The sequence below is a fragment of the Phacochoerus africanus genome, chromosome 13, assembly GCF_016906955.1.
Source record: "Phacochoerus africanus isolate WHEZ1 chromosome 13, ROS_Pafr_v1, whole genome shotgun sequence".
Lineage (NCBI taxonomy): Eukaryota > Metazoa > Chordata > Mammalia > Artiodactyla > Suidae > Phacochoerus > Phacochoerus africanus.
In genome coordinates, this window is record NC_062556.1 from 64,874,379 (window position 1) to 64,898,270 (window position 23,892).

Consider the following 23,892-nt stretch of genomic DNA (forward strand, 5'->3'; position numbering starts at 1 on the left):
CTGTACAGCAGAGTGACCCAGCCACACATACATATATACATTCTTTTTCTCACATTTTCCTCCATCATGCTCCATCATAAGCAACTAGATACAGTTCCCAGTGCTATACAGTAGTTCCTCATTGCTTATCCATTCCAAAGGCAATAGTTTGCATCTATTAACCCCAATTTTGATTTTATTAGAGATTCTATTTCACTTCTAGTGATTAGTCTGTTCAAGTTATCTATTTCTCTTTGATTTAATTATTTCACTGTTACAAAGTAGTCGTACACAAGTTTTGTTAGAGATTTATCATCAGAGCAGATCACAGAGCAGGTGTGAGATTTCTCTGCCTCTTCATTCCTGCAGCACATGGTCTTATGGAGATAATTTTATGAATCCTAGGGTCTGAAAGCACTGCTTTGGTAGATCTTACGAAATGTCTTATGTGCATCTGGCATGAATAAATGTCTTAAGTGGTGGGTTAAATGGTGGGCATGAATGAAATGATAGGTTTCTCCATTTCTTGGTAAGAAAACCAAGATCACACTTACATAATTATGTTAAATCAAAAAAAAAAAAAATCCATGGCCACGTTCATTTGGTACCTAAACATATCATGGTGCTTTCTCATTGCAACTTCACTTGTGTAATGACGATGGATATTACTACTCTCATTTACACAAAAGTAAACAGAGTATTCTAGTGACTTTCCAAAGGTCACATTCTCATCAGGAGATTGTGAACTTCTTAAGGATAGATACTATCTTATTATTGTTATTACTATTATTATTTTAATCTCTGGTGATGCTCAGTAAAAGTCTGAATGAATGAAGGGTAGAGTTGGGTTAGCTGGGAGCTTATTTTATACCTAATGGTTTGTACCTCTTAATCTCCTACCCCTATATTGCCCCTACCCCTTTCCTGTCTCCACTTGGTAACCACTAGGTTTGTTTTTTGTAACTGTGAGTCTGCTTTTTTTTGTTGTATTCGCTAGGTTTTTTTGGTATTTTTTTAAAATTCCACAAATAAGTGATATCGTATAGTATTTGTCTTTGTCTGACTTATTTCACTTAGCCTAATGCCTTCCAAGTCCATCCGTATTGCTACAAATGGCAAAATTTCATTCTTTTTTGTGGCTAGTAATATTCCTTGGTATATATATCTTGGTAATCAGCTATCATTTCTTTTGGATAGATATGTTCAAAAGAGGAATTGGTGTTCACATAGTAATTCCGTGTTTAGCTTTTTTTTTTTTTTTTTTTTGGCTGTACCCATGGCATACTGAAGTTCCTGGGCCAGGGATTGAATCCAAGCCACAGCTGCAACCTATGCCACAGCGGCAGCAATGCCAGATTCTTAACCAGCTGTGCCCCAGCAGGAACTCCTATGTTTAGATTTTAAGGAACCTCCATACTATTTTTCCAGCAGCCGTACCCTTTTGCATTCCCTGCAGCAGTTGCACAAGGACTCCTTTTTCTCCACACCCTCCTTTCTTCCTCCCTCCCTCCCTCCCTCCCTCTCTCTCTCTCTATTATTCTCTTTTCTTTCCCTCTTTCTTTCTCCCCCTTTTTTCTATCCTGATGGGTGTGAAGTAGTATCTCAACGTGGTTTTGATGTGCATTTTTCCTAATGGTTAGTGGTGTTGAGCATTGTTTCCTGTGCTTATTAGCCATTTGCATATCGTCTTTCTGGTGTTGTTTTATAGACTGTTCTCTCCTCTTGCGTCATCCTCCCGCAGCAGTACTTCAGGTAGTTTTCAATGCCTTTAACAACTGTTCAAAACCATAACTTTGAATGATTATATACTATCCTGCCATATAGGTTCCCATATTGTGGTGTTTTCCAAATGTTTTGGGGGTAGAACTTTTAGGGAGTTTTAGTTGTAAATCTTATGGTAATAAATGTCTGTGTGCATATTTATTTTTAATAGACGGCTGGATTTGGTCAAGATAGTTTTTAAGACTCTTGATATATATATATATATATATATATATATATATATATATATATATAAATCAATATATATAAATTGCTGTCTAGCAGCATTATTCGACAGCATGAGGTTTACTTTTTTTATTTTTTAAAAAACTACAAGCTTTATTGATATATAATTGACAGATAAAATCGTAAGATATTTTAAGTTGTACAACTTCATGGTCTGATACATGAATTAATACATCAATCACCTCACATATTTACCTTCCCTCCCTCCCTTCCTTCCTTCCATCTTTCTTGTCATGTTCTCTGCATGTATAGGAGGCATAACTTTGCTCTACATTCAAAGTACTCTGCACTTTGAGGGCTCCAGGCTGGCGGACAACTGCTGTGTCTGGCAGGAAAAATTGAAGAAGGAGCCTGTAACCCACAACCAAGGAGGCTTCCGCATGGCCTTATTAGTGGGTCTCACTACTTTTCTTTGTTCTCCTCCTTGACTGACCTGACCATGGACCATGATCCATTATCTGTAATTCCAAAATTCAGTGATCTCTGAAAACCAGAAGTTTTCATAAGTTTGCCATCAAAACTCATTAGGCAGCAAAACTAGACCTGAGGCTATGTATAGTCTTTATTTAACCTATTAATGTGACTTTCCATTTCACAACTGTGAAAGAATAATGTGTTTCTAACACCTACCAGGGGTGTTATATACCATATATATATAATATAGAATATTCACCATATTCTCTGTCAAAAATACCCCAAATTAGGAATTTTAGAAAATGTCAAACCCTAAGGGTTTTGTACTGGGAATTTTGGACATATATATATATCCTTTCTTCCTTGGTGTCTCATTCTTTATTTTAATTTTTTATTGTTATTTCCCCAGTACAATTATTTTTCTACTATACAGCATGGTGACCCAGTTACACATACATGTATACATTCTTTTTTCTCCCATTATCATGCTCTGTCATAAGTGACTAGACATAGTTCTCAGTGCTACACAAGAGGATCTTATTGCTAATACATTCCAAAAGCAGTAGTTTGCATCCATTAACCCCAAGCTCCCAATCCATCCCAATCCCTTCCCCACCCCCAGGCAACCACAAGTCCATTCTCCAAGTCCATGATTTTCTTTTCTGTGGAAAGGTTCATTTGTGCCATATATTAGATTCCAGATAAAAGTTATACCATATGGTATTTGTCTTTCTCTTTCTGACTTACTTCACTCAGGATGAGAGTCTCTAGTTCCATCCATGTTGCTGCAAATGGCATTATTTTGTTCTTTTTTATGGCTGAGTAGTATTCCATTGTGTATATATACACCACATTTTCCTAATCCAGTCATCTGTCAATGGACATTTAGGTTGTTTCCAGCTCTTGTCTATCGTGAATAGAGCTGCAATGAACATGCTGGTGCATGTGTCTTTTTTAAGGAACGGTTTGTCCAGATATATGCCCAAGAGTGGGGTTGCTGGGTCATATGGTAGTTCTCTGTATAGTTTTCTAAGGTACTTCCATACTGATCTCCAAAGTGGTTGTACCAGCTTACATTCCCAGCAACAGTGCAGGAGGGTTCCCTTTTCTCCACACCCGCTCCAGTATTTGTTATTTGTGGACTTATGAATGATGGCCGTTCTGACTGGTGTGAGGTGGTATCTCATGGTAGTTTTGATTTGCATTTCTCTAATAATCAGTGATGTTGAGCATTGTTTCATGTGTTTGTTGGCCATCTGTATATCTTCTTTGGAGAAATGCCTATTCAGGTCTTTTGCCCATTTTTCCACTGGGTTGTTGGCTTTTTTGCTGTTGAGTTGTATAAGTTGCTTGTATATTCTAGAGATTAAGCCCTTGTCCGTTGTATCATTTGAAACTATTTTCTCCCACTCTGTAAGTTGTCTTTTCATTTTCTGGTTTCCTTTGCTGTGCAAAAGCTTTTCAGTTTGATGAGGTCCCATGGGTTTATTTTTGCTCTTATTTCTGCTGCTTCGGGAGACTGACCTGAGAAAACATTTATAAGGTTGATGTCAGAGAATGTTTTGCCTATATTCTCTTCCAGAGTTTGATGATGTCTTGTCTTATATTTAAGTCTTTCAGCCATTTTGAGTTGATTTTTGTGCATGGTGTGAGGGTGTGTTCTAGTTTCATTGCTTTGCATGCAGCTGTCCAGGTTTCCCAGCAATGCTTGCTGAATAGACTTTCTTTTTCCCATTTGATGTTCTTGCCTCCTTTGTAAAAGATTAATTGACCATAGGTGTCAGGGTTTATTTCTGGGTTCTCTATTCTGTTCCATTGGTCTGTCTGTCTGTTTTGGATCCAGTACCATACTGTCTTGATGATGTGGCTTTGTAATATTGCTTGAAGTCTGAGAGAGTGATGCCTCCTGCTTGGTTTTTATTCTTCAGAATTGCTTTGGCGATTCTGGGTCTTTTGTGGTTCCATATAAATTTTTGGCTTGTTTGTTCTAGTTCTGTGAAAAATGTCATGGGTGATTTGATAGGGATTGCATTGAATCTGCAGATTGCTTTGGGTAGTATGGCCATTTTTACAATATTAATTTTCCCAATCCAGGAGCATGGAATATCTTTCCATTTCTTTACATCTTCTTTAATTTCCTTGATGAATGTTTTATATAAGTCTTTCACCTCTTTGGTTAGGTGGATCCCCAGGTATTTGATTTTGTGAGGTGCAATTTTAAAGGGTATTGTATTTTTGTATTCCTTTTCTATTATTTCATTGTTAGTATACAGAAATGCGACTGATTTGTGAATGCTAATCTTATATCCTTCTACTTTGCTGAATTTGTTGATCAGTTCAAGTAGTTTTGGGTTGAGTCCTTACAGTTTTCTATGTATAGTATCATGACATCTGCATACAGTGACAGTTTTACCTCTTTTCTTCCTATTTGGATGCCTTTTATTTCTTTTGTTTGTCTGATTGCTATGGCTTGGACTTCCAAAACTATGTTGAATAACAGTGGTGAGAGTGGGTATCCCTGTCTTCTTCCAGATTTTAGTGGGAATGCTTTCAGCTTTCCTCCTTTGAGTATTATGTTTGCTGTGGGTATGTCATAAATGGCTTTGATTATATTGAGGAATGTTCCCTCTATACCCACTGTGGTAAGAGTTCTTATCATGATTGGATGTTGGACTTTGTCAAATGCTTTCTCTGCATCTATTGAGATGATCATGTGGTTTTTGACTTTTCTTTTGTTATTGTGGTGTATGATGTAGATTGATTTGCAAATGTTGAACCATCCTTGTGAACCTGGGATGAATCCCACCTCGTCATGGTGTATGATCTTTTTGATATGTTTTTGGATTTGGTTGGCTAAAATTCTGTTCAGAATTTTTGCGTCTATATTCATCAAAGATGTTGGCCTATAGTTTTCTTTTTTGGTGGTTTCTTTGTCTGGTTTTGGCATTAGGGTGATGGTGGCATCATAGAATGTCTTTGGGAGTGTTCCTTCTCCTTCAACCTTTTGAAAAAGTTTAAGGAGGATGGGTATAAGTTCCTCTTTGTACGTTTGGTAGAATTCGCCTGTGAAGCCTTCTGGTCCTGGACTTTTGTTTGTCGGGAGTTTTTTTATGATATTAAATTTCATGTCTAGTGATTGGTCTGTTCAGTTGATATATTTCTTCTTGATTCAGTTTTGGTAGGCTGTAAGTCTCTAGAAAGTAGTCCAGTTCTTCTAGGTTGTCAAATTTGTTGGCATGTAATTGTTGATAGTATTCTCTTATGGTTTTTTTTTTTTTTTTTATTTCTGTAGTATCCATTGTGGCCTCTCCTTTTTCATTTATATTTTGTTGATTTGGGTTTTTTCTCTCCTCTTCTTGGTGAGTCTAGTCAGAGGTTGTCAATTTTGTTTACCTTTTCAAAGAACCAGCTTTTGGTTTTATTGATTCTTTTCTGTTGTTTTTTGAATCTCTATTTTATAATTCTTTTATTTTCTCATTGTACAGCAAGGGGGTCAGGTTATCCTTACATGTATACATTACAATTACATTTTTTCCCCCACCCTTTCTTCTGTTGCAACATGAGTATCTAGACAAAGTTCTCAATGCTATTCAGCAGGATCTCCTTGTAAATCTATTCTAAGTTGTGTCTGATAAGCCCAAGCTCCCGATCCCTCCCACTCCCTCCCCCTCCCATCAGGCAGCCACAAGTCTCTTCTCCAAGTCCATGATTTTCTTTTCTGAGGAGATGTTCATTTGTGCTGGATATTAGATTCCAGTTATAAGTGGTATCATATGGTATTTGTCTTTGTCTTTCTGGCTCATTTCACTCAGTATGAGATTCTCTAGTTCCATCCATGTTGCTGCAAATGTCATGATGTCATTCCTTTTTATGGCTGAGTAGTATTCCATTGTGTATATAGACCACATCTTCCGAATCCACTCCTCTGTCGATGGACATTTGGGTTGTTTCCATGTCCTGGCTATTGTGAATAGTGCTGCAATGAACATGCAGGTGCATGTGTCTCTTTTAAGTAGAGTTTTGTCCGGATAGATGCCCAAGAGTGGGATTGCAGGGTCATATGGAAGTTCTATGTATAGATTTCTAAGGTGTCTCCAAACTGTTCTCCATAGTGGCTGTACCAGTTTACATTCCCACCAGCAGTGCGGGAGGGTTCCCTTTTCTTCACAGCCCCTCCAGTACTTGTTCTTTGTGGCTTTATTAATGATGGCCATTCTGACTGGTGTGAGGTGGTATCTCGTGGTAGTTTTGATTTGCATTTCTCTTATAATCAGCGATGTTGAGCATTGTTTCATGTGTTTATTGGCCATCTGTCTATCTTCTTTGGAGAAATGTCTATTCAGGTCTTTTGCCCATTTTTCCATTGATTGATTGGTTTTTTTGCTGTTGGGTTGTATAAGTTGTTTATATATTCTAGAGATTAAGTCCTTGTCGGTTGCGTCATTTGAAACTGTTTTCTCCCATTCTGTAAGTTGTCTTTTTGTTTTCTTTTGGGTTTCCTTTGCTGTGCAAAAGATTTTCAGTTTGATGAGGTCCCATGGGTTTATTTTTGCTGTAATTTCTATTGCTTTGGGAGACTGACCTGAGAAAATATTCATGATGTTGATGTCAGAGAGTGTTTTGCCTATGTTTTCTTCTAGGAGTTTGATGGTGTCCTGTCGTATATTTAAGTCTTTCAGCCATTTGGAGTTTATTTTTGTGCATGGTGTGAGGGTGTGTTCTAGTCTCATTGCTTTGCATGCAGCTGTCCAGGTTTCCCAGCAATGCTTGCTGAATAGACTTTCTTTTTCCCATTTGATGTTCTTGCCGCCCTTGTCAAAGATTAATTGACCATAGGTGTCAGGGTTTATTTCCGGGTTCTCTATTCTGTTCCATTGGTCTGTCTGTTTTGATACCAGTACCACACTGTTTTGATGACTGTGGCTTTGTAGTATTTCTTGAAGTCTGGGAGACTTATGCCTCCTGCTTGGTTTTTGTTTCTCAGGATTGCTTTGGCGATTCTGGGTCTTTTGTGGTTCCATATAAATGTTTGGATTGTTTGTTCTAGTTCTGTGAAAAATGTCATGGGTAATTTGATAGGGATTGCATTGAATCTGTAGATTGCTTTGGGTAGTATGGCCATTTTTACAATATTGATTTTCCCAATCCAGGAGCATGGAATATCTTTCCATTTCTTTACATCTTCTTTGATTTCTTTGATTAAAGTTTTATTCTCGGCATATAGGTCCTTTACCTCCTTGGTCAGGTATATTCTGAGGTATTTGATTTTGTGAGGTGCAATTTTAAAAGGTATCGTATTTTTGTATTCCTTTTCTAATATTTCATTGCTGGTATACAGAAATGCAACTGACTTCTGAATGTTAATCTTATATCCTGCTACTTTGCTGAATTTATGAATCAGTTCAAGTAGTTTTGGGTTGAGTCCTTAGGGTTTTCTATGTATAGTATCATGTCATCTGCATACATGAATCTCTATTTTATTGATTTACTCTTTGATCTTTATGATTTCCTTCCTCTGCTAACTTTAGTTTTTGTTGTTGTTGTTGTTGTTTTTTCTAATTCATTTACGTGGTGGGTTAAGTTGTCAGTTTGATTTTTCTTCTTTTTTGAGGATGGCCTGTATTGCTACAAACTTCCTTCTGAGCACTGCTTTTGCGGCTTCCCATGGATTTTGAGTGGTTGTGTCTTCATTATCATTTGTCTTGAGGTTTTTTTTGTCTTTTTGTCTTTTCTAGCCCCCCCCCCCCCCCCCCGGCATATGGAGGTTCCCAGGCTAGGGGTCTAATTGGAGCTGTTGCTGCTGGGCCTATGCCACAGCCACAGCAATGCAGGATCCGAGCCACGTCTGTGACCTACACTACAGCTCACCCAACGCCGGATCCTTAACCCACTGAATGAGGACAGGGATCGAACCTACAACCTCATGGTTCCTAGTCAGGTTTGTTAACCACTGGGCCACCCTGGGACCTCCTTCTTGAGGTATTTTTTAATTTCGTTCTTGATTTCCTCATTGACCCATTGGTTTTTCAGTAGCATGTTGTTTAGTCTCCATGTAGTAGGTTTTTTCTCATTTCTTTTCCTGTGGTTGATTTCTCATTTCATGCCATTGTGGTCAGAGAAGATACTTGAAATAATTTCTATACTCTTAAATTTGTTTAGGTTAGCTTCGTGCCCAATGTGTGATCAATTCTTGAGAATGTTCCATGTACACTTGAGAAGAATGTGTATTCTGATTTTTTTGGATGTAATGTGCTGAAAATGTCGATTAAGTCTAACTTTTCTATTGTTTCCTTTAGAGATCCTTTTCTGTCTAGAGGATCTGTCCATTGATGTGAGTGGGGTATTAAAGTCTCTTACTATGATTGTATTCCCATCAATTTCTCCTTTTATGTCTGTTAGTATTTGTTGGAGGTATCTGGGTGCTCCTATTAGGGGCATATATATTGAGGATTGTAATATCCTCTTCTTGAATGGATCCTTTAACCATTAAATAGTATCCTTCTTTGTCTTCCTTTATGGACTTTGTTTTAAAGTCTATTTTGTCTGATGAGTATTGCAACTCCTGCTTTCCTGACTTGTCCATTGGCCTGAAATATCTTTTCCCATCCTCTCATTTTCTATCTATGTGTGTCCTTTGCCCTAAGGTGAGTTTCTTGTAGGCAGCAGATTGAAGGTTTTTTCTTTTTTTATCCAATCTGCCACTCTGTGTCTTTTGATTGGAGCATTCAGTCCACTGACATTTAGGGTGATTATTAATAGATGTTTATTTATTGCCACTTTAAACTTTGTTTTCTAGTTGATTCTATGTTTCTCCTTTCTTCTTTTCTTTTGTTGGTTGGATGGTTTCCATTTATTTTATGCTTGAGTACTTTTCTTTTTAGTTTTTGTGAATGTAATGTTCGGTTTTGATTTGCGGTTCCCCTGTGTTTTAAGTAGGTTAATAACCCTTTCCTATATCTGCTTGCTTTAGCCTGATAGTCATATAGGTTCAAACACAGCATTAAAATTAAAAAAGAATCTATTTTTTCTTACTTCCCTTGCCCACTTTGTATCATTTTGATATCTTTTTTTTTTTTTTTTTTAAACATCTTCGTGTTTGGATCTGTATGCTGGCTTATTTAAGTGACTGCTTTCCAATTGTGGTTTCCTCCATCCTGAGTCTTCCTCTTTTTTTTTTTTTTTTAATTTAGAGAAGCCCTTTTAGTATTTCTTTTAGAATGGGTTTCATCGTGCCCTACTCTTTTAGCTTTTGATTGTTGGATAAATTCTTTATTTCCCCTTCTATTTTAAATGATATTCTTGCTGGATAGAGTATTCTAGGTTGCAGATTTTTTTTCTTTCAGCACTTTAAATATGTCTTGCCATTCCCTCCTGGCCTGTAGTGTTTCTGTAGAAAATCAGCTGATGGCCTTATTGGGGTTCCCTTATAAGTAATGCTTTGCTTTTCTCTTGCTGCCTTTAGAATCCTCTCTTTAACTTTTGCCATTTTTATTATATGTCTTGGTGTGGGCCTGTTGAGGTTCAACTTGTTTGGGGCCCTCTGTGCTTCCTGTATCTTGATATCAGTATCCTTTAGATTTGGAACATTTTCAGCCATAATTTCTTCAAATATATTTTCAGTCCGCTTTTCTTTCTCTTTTCCTTCTGGAATTATGTGTAGATTGGCCCACTTTGTGTTATCCCATAGGTCTCTTACATTGCTTTCATGTTTTTTCATTTGTTTTTCTGTCTGCTGTCCTGACTGGGTGATTTCCATTATTCTATCTTCCACGTCACTAATTCATTCCTCCACATTATTCATTCTGCTCTTTATTGCCTTAAGCTCAGTTTGTATCTCTGCGAATGAATTTTCTAGTTTTTCTTATCTCCTCCTTATATTTTCTAGTTCCTTTCTGAGGGAATCTGCATTACTGTTCATATCCTCTCTTAATTCCTTCAGTATTTTCTCTATCTCCCTCTTGAACTCCAAGTCTATCAGACTGCAGAGGTCTGTTTCATTGTTGACTGCTTTAGGTGAATTCTCCTATTGCTTTAACTGGGAATGGTTTCTGAGCTTCTTCATCTTGCTTGTGTTTTTTTCTTTGGATTTGGGGAAGCCAAACTGTAGTTTGGCACAGTCTAGGGAGGGCCGGCGAGCAGCTCCCAGCAGGCAGGCAGTGCTGCCTGGAGCTTGGTGGGCTGGTGAGCAGCTCCCTGCAGGCAGGGAGTCCGAGGTGGATGGCAAGTGGCTTCTGGCCACGTGGGGGTGGGGATGGGATGGAGGTTTGTGCCAGGAACACTCCGCTCTCTGCGAGCCAGTGGGCATGCATGCACGCTGGGGCACAAGGAGTTTCCTATGGCTGCCCACCCCTCCATCTCTCCCCTCCCCAACACTGGCACCTTGTCTCTCCTGCAGGATCAGACCTTCTCCCGGCTTCCCCCTGCCATGCCTTTCCACTCCCCAGCCCTTAGCATACCGCTCCCTCTGCACGCGGTGCACTACTCCCTAGTCCCTTCAGGCTGTATCTGCACCACCAAACCCAGTCCATTCCCAGAAACTGACCTCCGGACCCTAAGTCTCAGCCCCCAGCCCCCACCGGAGCGTCTCAGGCTGTGGTGCCTGTGCCAGTGGTTCAGATGGTCTGCGCATCTCTCACTCTGCTTCTCAGTTCTCAGCCCTGCTGCTGCGCTTTTCTCGGCCTCTTGGAGTTCCCTCTGACTCGGCCCATCTTCCCATCGGTTAGGTGCTTCCCAGGGTGGGGGTTCCCTTTGTCCTTCACAGCTCCCGCTCGGGAGCACTAGTCCTGTCCTGATTCCTTTTCTCTCTCTCTCTTTTTCTTTTGTTCCACCCAGTTATGTCAAGAGTTTCTTGCCCTTTTTGGAGGTTTAAGTTCTTCTGCCAGCATTCCGTTGACGGTCCGTGCGAGTCGTTTTACATGTAGATGTGTTTTTTGATGTGTTTGGGGGAGAAGGTGAGCGCCTCCTCTTACTCTTCCGCTGTCTTGCCTCCTCCTCGAGGTTTACTTCTAGTTGAATGTATTCCTACTCCCACTTTGTAGGTGCTGAGCAGGGTGGAATTATTTCAAACACCTTACTCATCCATCTGCTTTCCTTCTTTCAGATACTGTTATCTACTCTAGCCTTGCTCTCTGGTCTCACTCTCCTTTCATTCTCCTTTGTCCTAAGGTCTGTACCCTTATTTCTTCACCGCCATTTTAGTTGGAATTTGGGGGAGAACAGGAATTGCACATTCAGTGTATCAGTTTTTTTTGGTCTGCACCCATGGCATATGGAGATTCCCAGGCTAGGGGTTGAATCAGAGCTCCAGCTGCCAGCCTACACCACAGTACCTCAGGATCTAAGCTGCTGCTTCAACCTACACCACAGCTCACGGCAATGCCAGATCTTTAACCCACTGAGTGAAGCCAGGGATAAGACCCACATCCTCATGGATACTACTTGGGTTCGTTATCATTGAGCCACAATGGGAACCTCTAGTATATTAATTTTAAGTTTTTAATTTTCTAAAATCTTGTGAATAATGCAAAAGTCCATGTTCTCAATCAGTATTTCACTTTAGAAAATTTGGACAAACAGAATCGCATACTTATAAAAGTTAAGGGTTGAATATAGTTAACATTCTAGACCAGAGGTTGGCAGACTTTTTCCCTAAAGGAACAGTTAATAAATATTTTAGGCTTTTCAGTCTCTGTTGTATATTTTTCTATTTTTTGACAACTCTTTAAAAATGTAAAAAAATATTCTTAACGTGAAATCTCTGGGTTGTTTTTGGCTCAGAGGCTGCAGTTTACTAAACCGCTCTTCTGGATTTATTTGTAGTGATTTGGCTAGGCAAAATGACCCAGTATTGATGAAGAAAATCTTTTCTTAATGCCCCCCCCCCTTTTTTTGTCTTTTTAGGGCTGCAGTTGCAGCATATGGATGTTCCTACGCTAGGGGTCAAATTGGAGCTGTAGCTGCTGGCCTACACCACAGCCATAGCAACGCAGGATCCGAGCCACATTTGCAGCCTACACCACAGCTCACAGCAACATCGAATCCTTAACCCATTGATCGAGGCCAGGGATCGAACCTGTGTCCTCATGGATGCCAGTCAGATTCGTTTCCACTAAGCCACAACAGGAACTCCATTGTCTTTCTTAATACAGTTGCAAACTCTCATACTTTTCAGGTGATGTGGTTTTTTGAATATGGTACCAAGAGTTAATATTTATTGTTTTAATTTTCAGATGGTGACCCTGATAACTATATTGCTTACTATCGGAGAGCTACTGTCTTTTTAGCAATGGGCAAATCAAAAGCAGCACTTCCTGACTTAACTAAAGTGATCGAATTGAAGATGGATTTCACTGCAGTAAGTGCATCTAAACTTGCTTTAAAGGAGAATTTAGGGAAACTCGGAAGAGGTAATTTGTTTCTTCAGGTGAGGACTGGCATAGCTGGAGGATAGAGAAGGCCACTGTGACGTGGTGGACCAGGCAGCAGCAGAAAGTCGGTCCCTGCAATCAAAGGTCTACGGGAAGGAGGAACAGTGGAGCAGGTCCCTGAGGTGATTTTTAGAAGCTTGGCAGTGACGTTAGCTTTGTGGCTTAGAAACCTGTCTGTGTGGAGGATGGAGTGTGTGAGGCTGAGAAATGATTAAGAGGCTGTCAGGTGACTGGTGACAGTTTCAGTTAAGGCTGTAGTGGAGAGAATGAAGAAGAGAGGGTAGCTCAGTTAGGCACTGGTTTTTGAAGAGGACACAGTGCTGAATTAGGTAAGAGTTGTCCTCTGAACCAGCACTCGAGCTTCAGAAGCAGAGGCATTTATGGTCTGATGGGATATCCTGAACACTGGCAGGTCACCTTAATGGCTTAAAATAACAGGGCCAGTTATATTGTTTCAAAATTAATTTGGTAATTCATTTATTGTTTATGTGCTGTTGTAATCCAGAAAGATTTTAGATAACTGATTAAATATGGGTGAATATTTGTCTTAAAATGTTACTTTTATTACTATTATTTTAAGATGGAAATCACAAGTATCAAATTTTTCTCTATTACTTTAGCCAGCTAAGCATAATCTTCCATAAAGGTGAAGGAGCTCATTTCCTAGTATTACAACAGCTATTAGCTAGTTGAAGTGGCTTTCATCTGGCTTTTTATGTGTGTTGATGCATTTAATGGAGGATTAGGGAGATTTTTATGTACCATAAAAATAAAATGTGAATTTTAGTAGAATGTTGATATGTGTGGATTCTGTCTTATGGTAGATATTGCTCACCAGAGAGTTGGTATTCTTGGAAGGGGTGGGATTGTGTGCATTAGAAGAGGAATATCAGAGATGATTGATGCATGTTGAAAGAAGGAGACATTGTTATTCTGGTTATAGTGGAGTAAAAATGTGCATTAAGAGTTAATAAAAAAACAAAACTTTCTAGAGCTTTGATTGATAAGGTCCCAAATTACACAACTTTCATTATAATGGCAAAAAGTTATCATGATGGCTTAAAGTACTTTTTAAGTGAGATCCAGTTCACTTATCATCAAACCCACCCTTTTTAAAAGTGTATAATTCAGTGGTTACTAGTATATTCGCAGGGATCTGAAAGCATCACCATTATCTTGTTCCAGAACATTTTTATCATCCCCAAAAGAAACCCTATACCCATTAACAATCACTTTTCATTTCTGTCCTAGCCTCTGGCAACCACTTACCTTTGTATCTCTAAGGATATGTCTGTCTGGGATATTTCATATAAATGAAATCATAAAATATGTAGCCTTTTGTGTCTGACTGCGTTTGCTTAGCATAACTTTTTTTTTTTTTTTTGCCTTTTTAGGGCCACACCCATGGCATGTGGAAGTTTCCAGGCTAGGGGTTGAATCGGAGCTGTGGCTGCCTGCCTATACCACAGTGCACAGCAACACCAGATCCTTAACCCACTGAGCAAGGCCAGGAATCAACCCTCATCCTCAGGGATATTAGTTGGGTTCGTTATTGCTAAGCCACAACAGGAACTCCTTTTCAAGGTTCATCCATCTTGTAAAGTACTATTGTGTCAGGACTTTATTCCTTTTTATCACTGAATAATATTCCATTTTATGGACATATCGCATATTGATTTATTAGTTGAATTTGGTTTGTTTCTACTTTTTGGCTGTTCTTATGAACATTGATGTATAAGATTTTGTGAGGACACGTTTTCATTTTTTTTGGCTATAGTAAACAGTATTTTACTGTAAAAAAAAAGTAGGAAACATACTTTAGCAACATTTGTACACATTCATTTGTTCCTGGAACTGTTCTCAGGGTACCAAGTCAAAGAGATAAGGAAAAATTAATATTTCATTGGCTTATTTAGTTTTATTCTTTGTATTTAAAGAAAATTTAGAAATGCATAGTATTCATAATACACTTTTTTTTTTTTCTAGGCAAGATTACAGAGAGGTCACTTATTACTCAAACAAGGAAAACTTGATGAAGCAGAAGATGATTTTAAAAAAGTGGTAAGTTCAGTACAGTTTTTGTTTCTGTAATGATGTTACTTTGAATGAACATAAACTTATTGCTTATATTAAGATATTTATTAATAATAGTACCTGAAAGGGAAAAATCACTTGATTTGTCTATATATGATTCGTAGTCCTGAGACTTGATATTTAGTTGCTGCCATCAAAGAGTCACTTTGCTAGATGGAAGGTAAAGTGTATGGAATAGATAAGTAATCCTAACTCAGTTTATGTGGTTTATATTCTGCTTTGTCCTCCATGAGAATCTAGAGATGTCAGCTGAGCTGTGCTAAATGTTGCCTGAGTGACTTGGGAAACCTTTTATTTGATATGAAAAGCATAATGAAACAGATTCTGAAAAGGGAATTTTGCAGTCACCCACCCACATGGCTAGTTCACAAAGTGTATTTTGGATGTGTTGAGGGAGATGTTACAGATTACATGTAATTGAAGGCATTATCTCCTGGAAAAGGATTTGAAGAAAGATAACTAGCTAATGCCTTTATGCCCTCATGGGGCTTGTTTTAAGATCTGCTTTTTTGTTCCACATGGCTGTTGTAAATTGTACTGCAGAGAACATTGGGTGCATGTATCTTGAGTTAATTTTATATAACCTCTGAGGTTTAGGTCGAGATTTATTTGTTTTGCCTTTGAATGTCCCACTCACTGTTCCAGCACAATATTTGAAAAAGTTTTCCTTCATTCATTGAATAGCTTTTGCACCTTTTAAAGTAATCAATTGTCTGTACTTGCATGGGCATATTTCTGAATTCTCTATTCTATTCTATTGAGCTATGTGTCTATCCCTCTGCCATGCCTGCAATCTTTTGATTACCGTAGCTCTGTAGCAAACCTTAATAACAGGTAGACTGAGTCCTTCACACTTTATTCTTCTTTTTTCAGGATCATTTTAGCTATTCTGTGGTCTGTGCTTTTCTATATCAATTTGGAATAAGTTTGTCTATGTCTGCAAAAGAGCCTTGTTGATATTTTGATAGTAATTGCAGTAAACCTATAGGTCCATTTAGGGAGAATCGACCTCATTATTATGCTGAGTTTTTCAGTCTGCGAACCCTGTCTGCCTCCCCATTTGCTTAGCTCTTTGATTTCTTTCATCAGCATTCGGTAACTTACAAAGTACAGATCCTGTACATGTTTTGTTAAATGTGTACCTGATTATTTCACTATTGGCGTGAGTGATTTTAAATAGTACTGAGTTTTTAATTTGTATTTTTCACATTGAATAATTTTTTTGTGATTGTTTCATCAAGAAAGTACTCACCTTGTACTTAATGAGAAAAGTTTTAATGGACATAATAGAGGAGAGACCAAGTTAAATGTTACCACTGTAGAAGTCATTTTTAAAATATATGTAACATCAATTTTGTTGTAAGAATAAATTAGATTGGATTTGCTTTAGAGAAAAATACAAGTGCAGAATTCATGCATTTAAGAAGTATTTATTTATTTATTTATTTTTTGTCTTTTTAGGGCTGCACCCTTGACATATGGAGGTTCCCAGGCTAGGAGTTGAATTGGAGCTGTAGCTGCAGGCCTACACCACAGCCACAGCAATGCAGGATCTGAGCTGTGGTCTGTGACCTACACCACAGCTCACACCAACACCAGATCCTTAACCCACTGAGTGAGGCTGGGGATCAAACCTGCAACCTCATGGATACCATTCAGACTTGTTACCACTGAGCCATGATGGAAACTCCTTTAATGTTATGTTTTATTTGAAGTAGGTTTACCTGGAATACCTGGCTTTAACATTTAGATTAATAACTAGAGGATCTCACATGCGTATCCTTTGTCTGAAAAGTAAGTCAGTGCCTTCTAAGGTTATGAAGGCTGAGAGGGAGACAGGATCAAGAAATGGGAATACTGAGATCTTCTCAGTTAACATATGTAACACTGATTTTGAGCTTTTGGAACCTAGATTCTACTGCAAAAATGATAATATAACCAGGTGAAATAACACGGAGATACAAATTTGAAGCCAGTATCTACAGTGTTCAGTCTTTCTAAATGAAGAGATAAACATTAGAAGTATTCAGAGGGACCATATCTGTTACATTTACCAAAAGTTAATAAATAGTACTGAGCCTAATGATGGGGCTTCAAGGAAATTTTTTCTGACATATTATACTGTTGATGTTGCAAATACAAACAGAGCTTTTACTTTAAAAAAAATCTAATAAGTATTATAAAAGGAAAACATTTTTCCCAAAGATACTTACTGGAGTTCTATTTGTTTTGGAAACTTGGAAAATATTTTATCAGCATGATAAAATAATATTCATTGACAAGAATTACTTACATATGGTATTGATTTATAGACCTAGACATACAAAATAAAATCAATTAAAAGGCAAAATAGAAGTTGTGTGTAAATGTTGTTTATAACTGAAGAAAACTGTGCTAAATTGGTATAAGTGGCAGTTATTTAAAGTTAATAGCTTCTTTTGCTTTTGTAAGTTGTATATAACAGATTTTGCAGAAAAAAGAAAAGCTTTGGAATATAGGCAGGAAGCTTGAGTTTTAATCTGACTTTGTCCTTCAGCCATGATTTGCATACCATTCTGGATGCACAGGGCACATTGCTCAGTGATCTGCACGTGTATTTTGCTTGATCATTGTTCCATCTCTGGGTGTGGTATATTCTTAGTCTCCTTTTATGCATCCATGGAAATTGGTGTTTAGAGAGCTTTAGTAACTTGCTCAAGCTTATACCACTAGTAAACAGGGAAGTTGTAGTAAAGATTCCAGAACTTGCACTCTTGGACAGTGTACCCTTCCTTTCCATGTAGAAAAAAGAGAAAAAGAGAATCTGATAAATTGGGATGCCCAAGTGCAAGTGGATTCATCAAATTCTCCTTTAAGGCCTTGAAGACTGTTTTGTCTAATTCTTCCCATAGTATTGGGTCTGGGTTGTTCACATTTAGTAAAGCATGCAGAGGTTCGGCCATAAGAAAGAAATTTGGAATCTAATTTTGTCAATAACCAGCTAGTTCCCTAAAGTTAGTTTAGGACTTGGGGACACTTAGGACACCATGAAGTCTATTTAGATCCAGGTATAACCCTTGTTCTGATATCACATGCCCAATATATCAAACCTGCGTTCAGACAGACTGCTTTTTCTTTGGCAGCCTTCTGTCGCTTTAAGGCTGGGTGCTTCAGGTCAATGCTGTCTTCCCGTCAGGAGGTCTTGAGAAGGACAGCAGATGATCCACGGATTGAAAGTAGAACCTTTAGGGGACTTTACATGATCCAGATCAGCCTTGAGAATTTGCAACAACTAAGGACTCTCAGTAAAACTCTGAGGTGTTACTGTCCTGGTGGATTGTTTTCTTCCCCCGTGAAGGCAAAAAGGTACTGGCCAGCTTCCTCAGCTGGAATACTAGAGAACACACTACATAAATCAGTTACAGTAAAGAATATACTTTGGTGGAGTGGGTGTGAGTAACATACGGAGAGTTAGGAAAAACTGGACGGACTCAGCCTCAGCCCTTTGGTCTTTTCTGCTGGTAAAATGAGTGTTACAAGGGTAGTACTGGAGAGAATGAGGCCTTGGGCCTCGTAATCTTCTAATATGGGCTTTATGCCTTGAAAGACTTCTTGTAGGGTATTGATTAATTCTGGACAGAGGTTTTGAGGGATCTGTTTGAATCTCGATGGGAGGTGTGCTGTGAATTTTGCCATCAGTTGTAGATTTTGCCCCTAAGGGGGATAGTAGCTGATTCAACAGGGACAGATAATGAGTGTTTCCAGAATCAGCTCTAGTACTGTCAGGGATGGGACAATAAAACACGTCAAAGGGTCATTTCATTCACCTGGTTCATTACTTTGATGACCACTGTCAAATTCTAGAATTATTTCCTCTTTTGGGGAGAGAGAAATTCTGGCATGAAGACTTGGCCTAATAAATGGAGAGGAGTGGGGGAACTAAGGAGAAAGGGGGTGCTGGACTCAGAGGCTAAGCAAAAGGGAATCGATTCAGAGATAGGAGCCTCTTGAGGTTCATTAGGGAGCCCCACTATTTGAACTGATTTAGTACTCGGAGGCAGGGGCTCTTTTATAGCAGAGGAGCTGAGCCCCCAAATGTGGCTCCACTGTCATTTAGGACCAGAAGAGACTTATCCCGTCTTGAGAAGTGTCTCCTCAAGCCAGTTAAGAGGGAGGTCGGGGAGAGCCCCACTGGTTCCTCAGAGCCCTGGCATTGAGAATTTGGAGGATATTCGAAAGGCTTAAAGTACCTGTATTTGTACCATTTCTTTTCCAGTGTCCTAGCTCCTTGCAATAACAGCAGAAACTGGGTGGATCTGGTTTCATTTGGGAGCCTTCATTTGCTGGAGTTGAAGACTAGGAACTTGGGCGGTCGTCCTTTGAGGCGACTCAGCTGGAGTGTGAGAACTGGTTTGCCAGATAACTCCATCTGCAGCCAGCATAGTTTCCCATTCTATCCTGGTCCTTTATACTCAAAGGGAAAGGTCCCGGATCAGCCCACGAGAAACGTAGGGGTTAAAGTAAGCTACCCAGGTGGACCCAACACCTGAAGGAAGACTAGAATTTTCCTTAAAAACAATTCGAAGTTGATTGTAATACTCATGAACAGGTTAATCAGATTTTTGTGTAATAAAAGTCTGACTTTTTGTTCCAGTGAGATAGGCTTTGGAAAAACCCCTAAGAATGAGGGTTTCCATGAGGTTGTCTGGTGATCGCCTGAGCCTGATCACCTAAGTTAGTTGACTGGCCTCCCAGTTGTACCTCTAGAGACTTTGAGGGCTTCTTAGTTAGCGGTTTTCTTCCAGTGCTGGGCCCTGCCTTTACTGACAGGCATATGAACTAGCTGATGTAAGTCAGAGAAACCAATGATAAGTTTTAATGACGGTATTAAATGCCTCAGCAAATCCGTGAGGCCCTTCAGTTACTTTGGGGAAACCTTTGACTGTGTCTTGGAGTTAAGCTTCAGCCCAGGGAGCCTAAGAAATGAAGGGCTTAGCCTCTGGATTCTCAGAAGGCTTAATTTTAAAGGCACAGCTTCTGAGAAGTTCAGGGAAAAAGGGAGGGGGCGAGTTTCAGAGAACGGGGGAGGTCTGGTGAGAGAACTAGGATGGGAGGTCTGAGGGTATGGAGGAGGTGGAGGTGGCATGGAAGGGAAGGAGGACCAGGGTGCAAGAGGGGGGGCCTGGCCACAGGAGTGGAGGGAGAGACGCAGGATGGAGACGGAGGCCGAGACAAGGAAGCCACGAAGAGCCTCAGGCTTTGGGAGCCATTTTATTTTCCTTTAATTATTTGTTTGCCCCAGTTAATCTTATTTATTTTTTTTTTCTATTTCTTTTTGGGGCCGCCCCTACGGCTTATGGAAATTCCCAGGCTAGGTGTCGAATCGGAGCTACAGCTGCCGGCCTACACCCCAGCTACAGCAATGCCAGATCCTTAACCCACTGAGTAGGGACAGGGATTGAACCTACATCCTCATGGATACTAGTCAGGTTTGTTACCGCAGAGCCACAACAGGAACTCCTGACCCAGTTAATCATCTTATTTTGCAGAGAAATAATTTTAGACTTCTGATAGCATTGGGGAGCCTCAAAATATCAATCGAAAGAGGCATTTCTTTCCGTTCTAGATTTCAAAAGTTCACCATAATGACCACTGATATTCTTTTTTTTTGGCCACACCCACGGCATGTGAAGTTCCTGGTCCAGAGATTGAACCCTCGCCAGAGCAGTGACAATGCTGAATCCTTAATCTGCTGAACCAGGGAACTCCAGCATTTAATACTGTCTTTGGTCTGGTTGGTCCATTTAGTTAGAAATACACATGAGGAAGGACCACAGTTTTTAAACATAAAATTGTCCAGAGTCCTTCTCGGGGGTGTTGGGGCACCCTCAAAATATTTGTGGACTGGGATCCCATTTCTCGGAGATTTTTTCCTAGAGTAAAAGAATAACTTGCAAACAGCTTAAACAGTTTACAGCTCAGACAGTTCAATTCAATTCCAACAGCTTGCAGTCTTTTAAGACCAGCCAATTCTAAGGAAATTGCTTGGTGCTGGGGGAGCCAGGCCAAAGGCTTTTCCCAGCCAGTTTCCAGAGAACAGCCCCTGTTCCAAAGCAGTGGGCTGCTGGCTGAGCCGGAACAGTTTCAGGAGAAACAATCACTATTTCCAAAGGAATGGGGCAAAGGCTAGCCAGTTTCAGTGAAACAGTGTGATCTCAAAATCAGACCGAAGTGCCACATAGGTACTCGCATACAGAGCAAGGTCTTAACTGGTAAGAAGAAGCCTTAAAATAGATCCCAAATAAGCCCAGAGAACTTCAGATGCAAAGAAGGCTGGGATCTGGGATCCAGGAGGAAAACATACCTTCAAATTCCAGGGTTGGGGAGAAAAGCAGTGAGCAGCAATGGGCTCATTTGTGGGTGATGCCGTTGTATGTGCACCAGCTCTGGAGCCACTGGGGGTCTTTGCTGATCCTACCATGTTGACCTTAAACAAATAGATGGCCAGTATTTCTCCAGCACAGGTAGATTTATTTGGGATCAGCAGAGAATTGCAGTACAGAGAACCACGTGCAAGTCCCCAGACAGCAAGGGAAGGAGAGCACTTTTATCAAGGGAGGAAGAAAGTCGGGAGGGCTGCGGTAAACAGAGTCCATGGCTTTCATGGCTGGGCCCTTGCCAGGGAAGAAGAGCACTCTGCTTTTCCTGTTGGGCTCTGCTGCCCCTGCAGGGCCTGAGAGCCCCCTTCTGGTCTCCTGACTCTGTTTAACTGAGGGTCTGTTGATTAAGTTTTTACAGTGTGCATTCTTTGAAGGCTTTTTCTCTGGAATGTGGGCACAGGTCTCAAACGTGTATGTGCTTTACATGGTGCAGAACATCTGCATTAGAAAGAGTGAGAAAGAGTATAGAAAAAAACCTTTGGAAAGATATAGAAGAAACTGATAGTATCAGTTACCTCTTAGAGGAAAAGTATAACGTCACCTTGGGAAATTCTTACTTAGGGGAGACCTCATTTTCCTCATTGTGAAGCATAGAAATTGAAGAGATGACTTGATCCTATCTGTATTGTTTGGTACCATAACATGGGTGATTTCTGGGTCTGGTTTGAAAAGATAAATTTTATGCTATGACAATATTTCGTCTTTACCCATTAAAGAATTTTTACATTTTAATTTTTGATGATTTGTGAATATAGATGGTACATTTTTTCTTTTCTTTATATGCTCTTAAATGAGCTTTTTGTGGCATTTAAGAGTATTTACCAGTCCCTAAAGCCTATAAAGATTTCATATTACTAACAAAGTCCTATATACAGCCCGATAGCCAGATTCAGTTACAGATTTTACACCACAGAACAGAAGTGGGAATATTCTTAATCTCTGTTTGGGCTGTGATGAGGATCTCATAACCTGTTAAGTGTGCAGGTTAATCTCCTGCCAGAGCGTCTCCTGTAAACAAGTGTCCCCTCAGGTCCACATTGGTTGTCTAGTCCTAGACTGGATCTTAGGCGGTTTAGTTTGTCCTCAGGTGATCAGTGACTCCGCCTGTAAGCAGCGCCTGTGGTCTTGTCTTAGTTTAGTGCACGTTTTAGTGCATATTATTTGCAAGTCAAGTAGACTGGTAGGTGTTAGAGGGTTGCTAACAAAGAAAACTAGATTCTGCCTTTGGAAGATTATACCAGGGTAAGAACTAATCAGACAAATGCTATACCACATGATAAATGCTGCGATTGAGCCCTGTGGGAAACATACAGAGGGTCCCCTAACTTAGCTGGGAGTTGGGGGTCTGGAGTCAGGAAGGGCTTTCCTAAAGGAGGAAGGGTATCGAGTCTGAATGTTGAAAGGACGCACCTGTGTTAGCAAGGTGGGAGGAGGACCATCTGGGCTGAAGGTGAGCAGCCTGTGCAAAAGCGGGAGGCAGGGCAGAGCCTGTCACCTGGGAAGCTGACGCCTCCAGTAAGACCAGAGCAGGGGTATGGGAATACTGGACAGGGGAGCTGGTCTCATTGCAGAGAGGACCAGGGCCACGAGCTGAGTCTCTACAGCCGTGGAAGGTTTGGGCTGGGAGTGTCATGACAGGTGGGCTTTGAAGGAAACAGGTAGACATTAGTTAGATAAGGAAAGATGCCATGACTGGGGAAGGGAGAAGGAAGAATTAAGTATGATGCCCAGGTTTTTGGAGTGTTCAAATTGGTATGTGTTCAAGCTGTTCCCTGAGAAATTATTTAGAGGAGAAGAAAGGGTACAAAAAATACAGCTCTCATATTATAAAGACTTCCTGAGTCTCAGCAGTTTATTTAATAATTTCTAATCTTTGAATTCTTCCTTTTTATCCCGAAATCCAACATATGGTAAATGCAGTTTAAACTCATCTATCCTTTTTTAAAAAATTTTATTGAAGTATAGTTAATTTATAGTGTTGTTAATTTTTACTGTACAGCAGAGTGATTCATTTATACATATATGTACTTTTTCATATTCTTTTCTGTTATGGTTTATCACAGGATTTTGAATATTCCCTGTGCTATACATATGCAGCAGGAGCTTGTTGTTTATCCATTCTATTTATAATAGTTTGCATCTGCTGGCTCCAAACTTCCAATCTAACCCTTCCCGCATGGCAAACACAAGTCTGTTCTCTATGTCTGTGAGTCTGTTTCTGTTCTGTAGATCGGTACATTTGTGCCATATTTTATTTTTATTTTATTTTATTTTTGTCTTTTTAAGGCTGCGCCCATAGCATATGGAAGTTCCCAGGCTAGGGGTAAAATCAGAGCTACAGCTGATGGCCTATGCAACGGCCACAGCAACGCCAGACCCGAGCCACATCTGCAACCTATACTGCAGCTCATGGCAACTCCAGATCCCTAACCCACTGAGCGAGGCCAGGAATTGAACCTGCGTCCTCATGGGTTCATTACTGCTGAGCCACAGTGGGAACTCCTGTGCCATATTTTAGATTCCAGATATAAGTGATACCATATGGTATTTGT

The 23,892-nt window shown here is 39.8% G+C and overlaps 1 protein-coding gene across 1 annotated transcript in view; it reads left to right on the forward strand.

Annotated features, from left to right (window-relative positions):
• Positions 1-23,892, forward strand: part of DNAJC3 (DnaJ heat shock protein family (Hsp40) member C3) — a 79,709-nt gene that overhangs the window by 31,337 nt on the left and 24,480 nt on the right. Inside the window, exons 3-4 of the mRNA XM_047755740.1 lie at positions 12,630-12,754; positions 14,814-14,888. Coding sequence (XP_047611696.1) covers positions 12,630-12,754; positions 14,814-14,888 — 200 coding nt within the window. The remainder of the gene's footprint in view (positions 1-12,629; positions 12,755-14,813; positions 14,889-23,892) is intronic.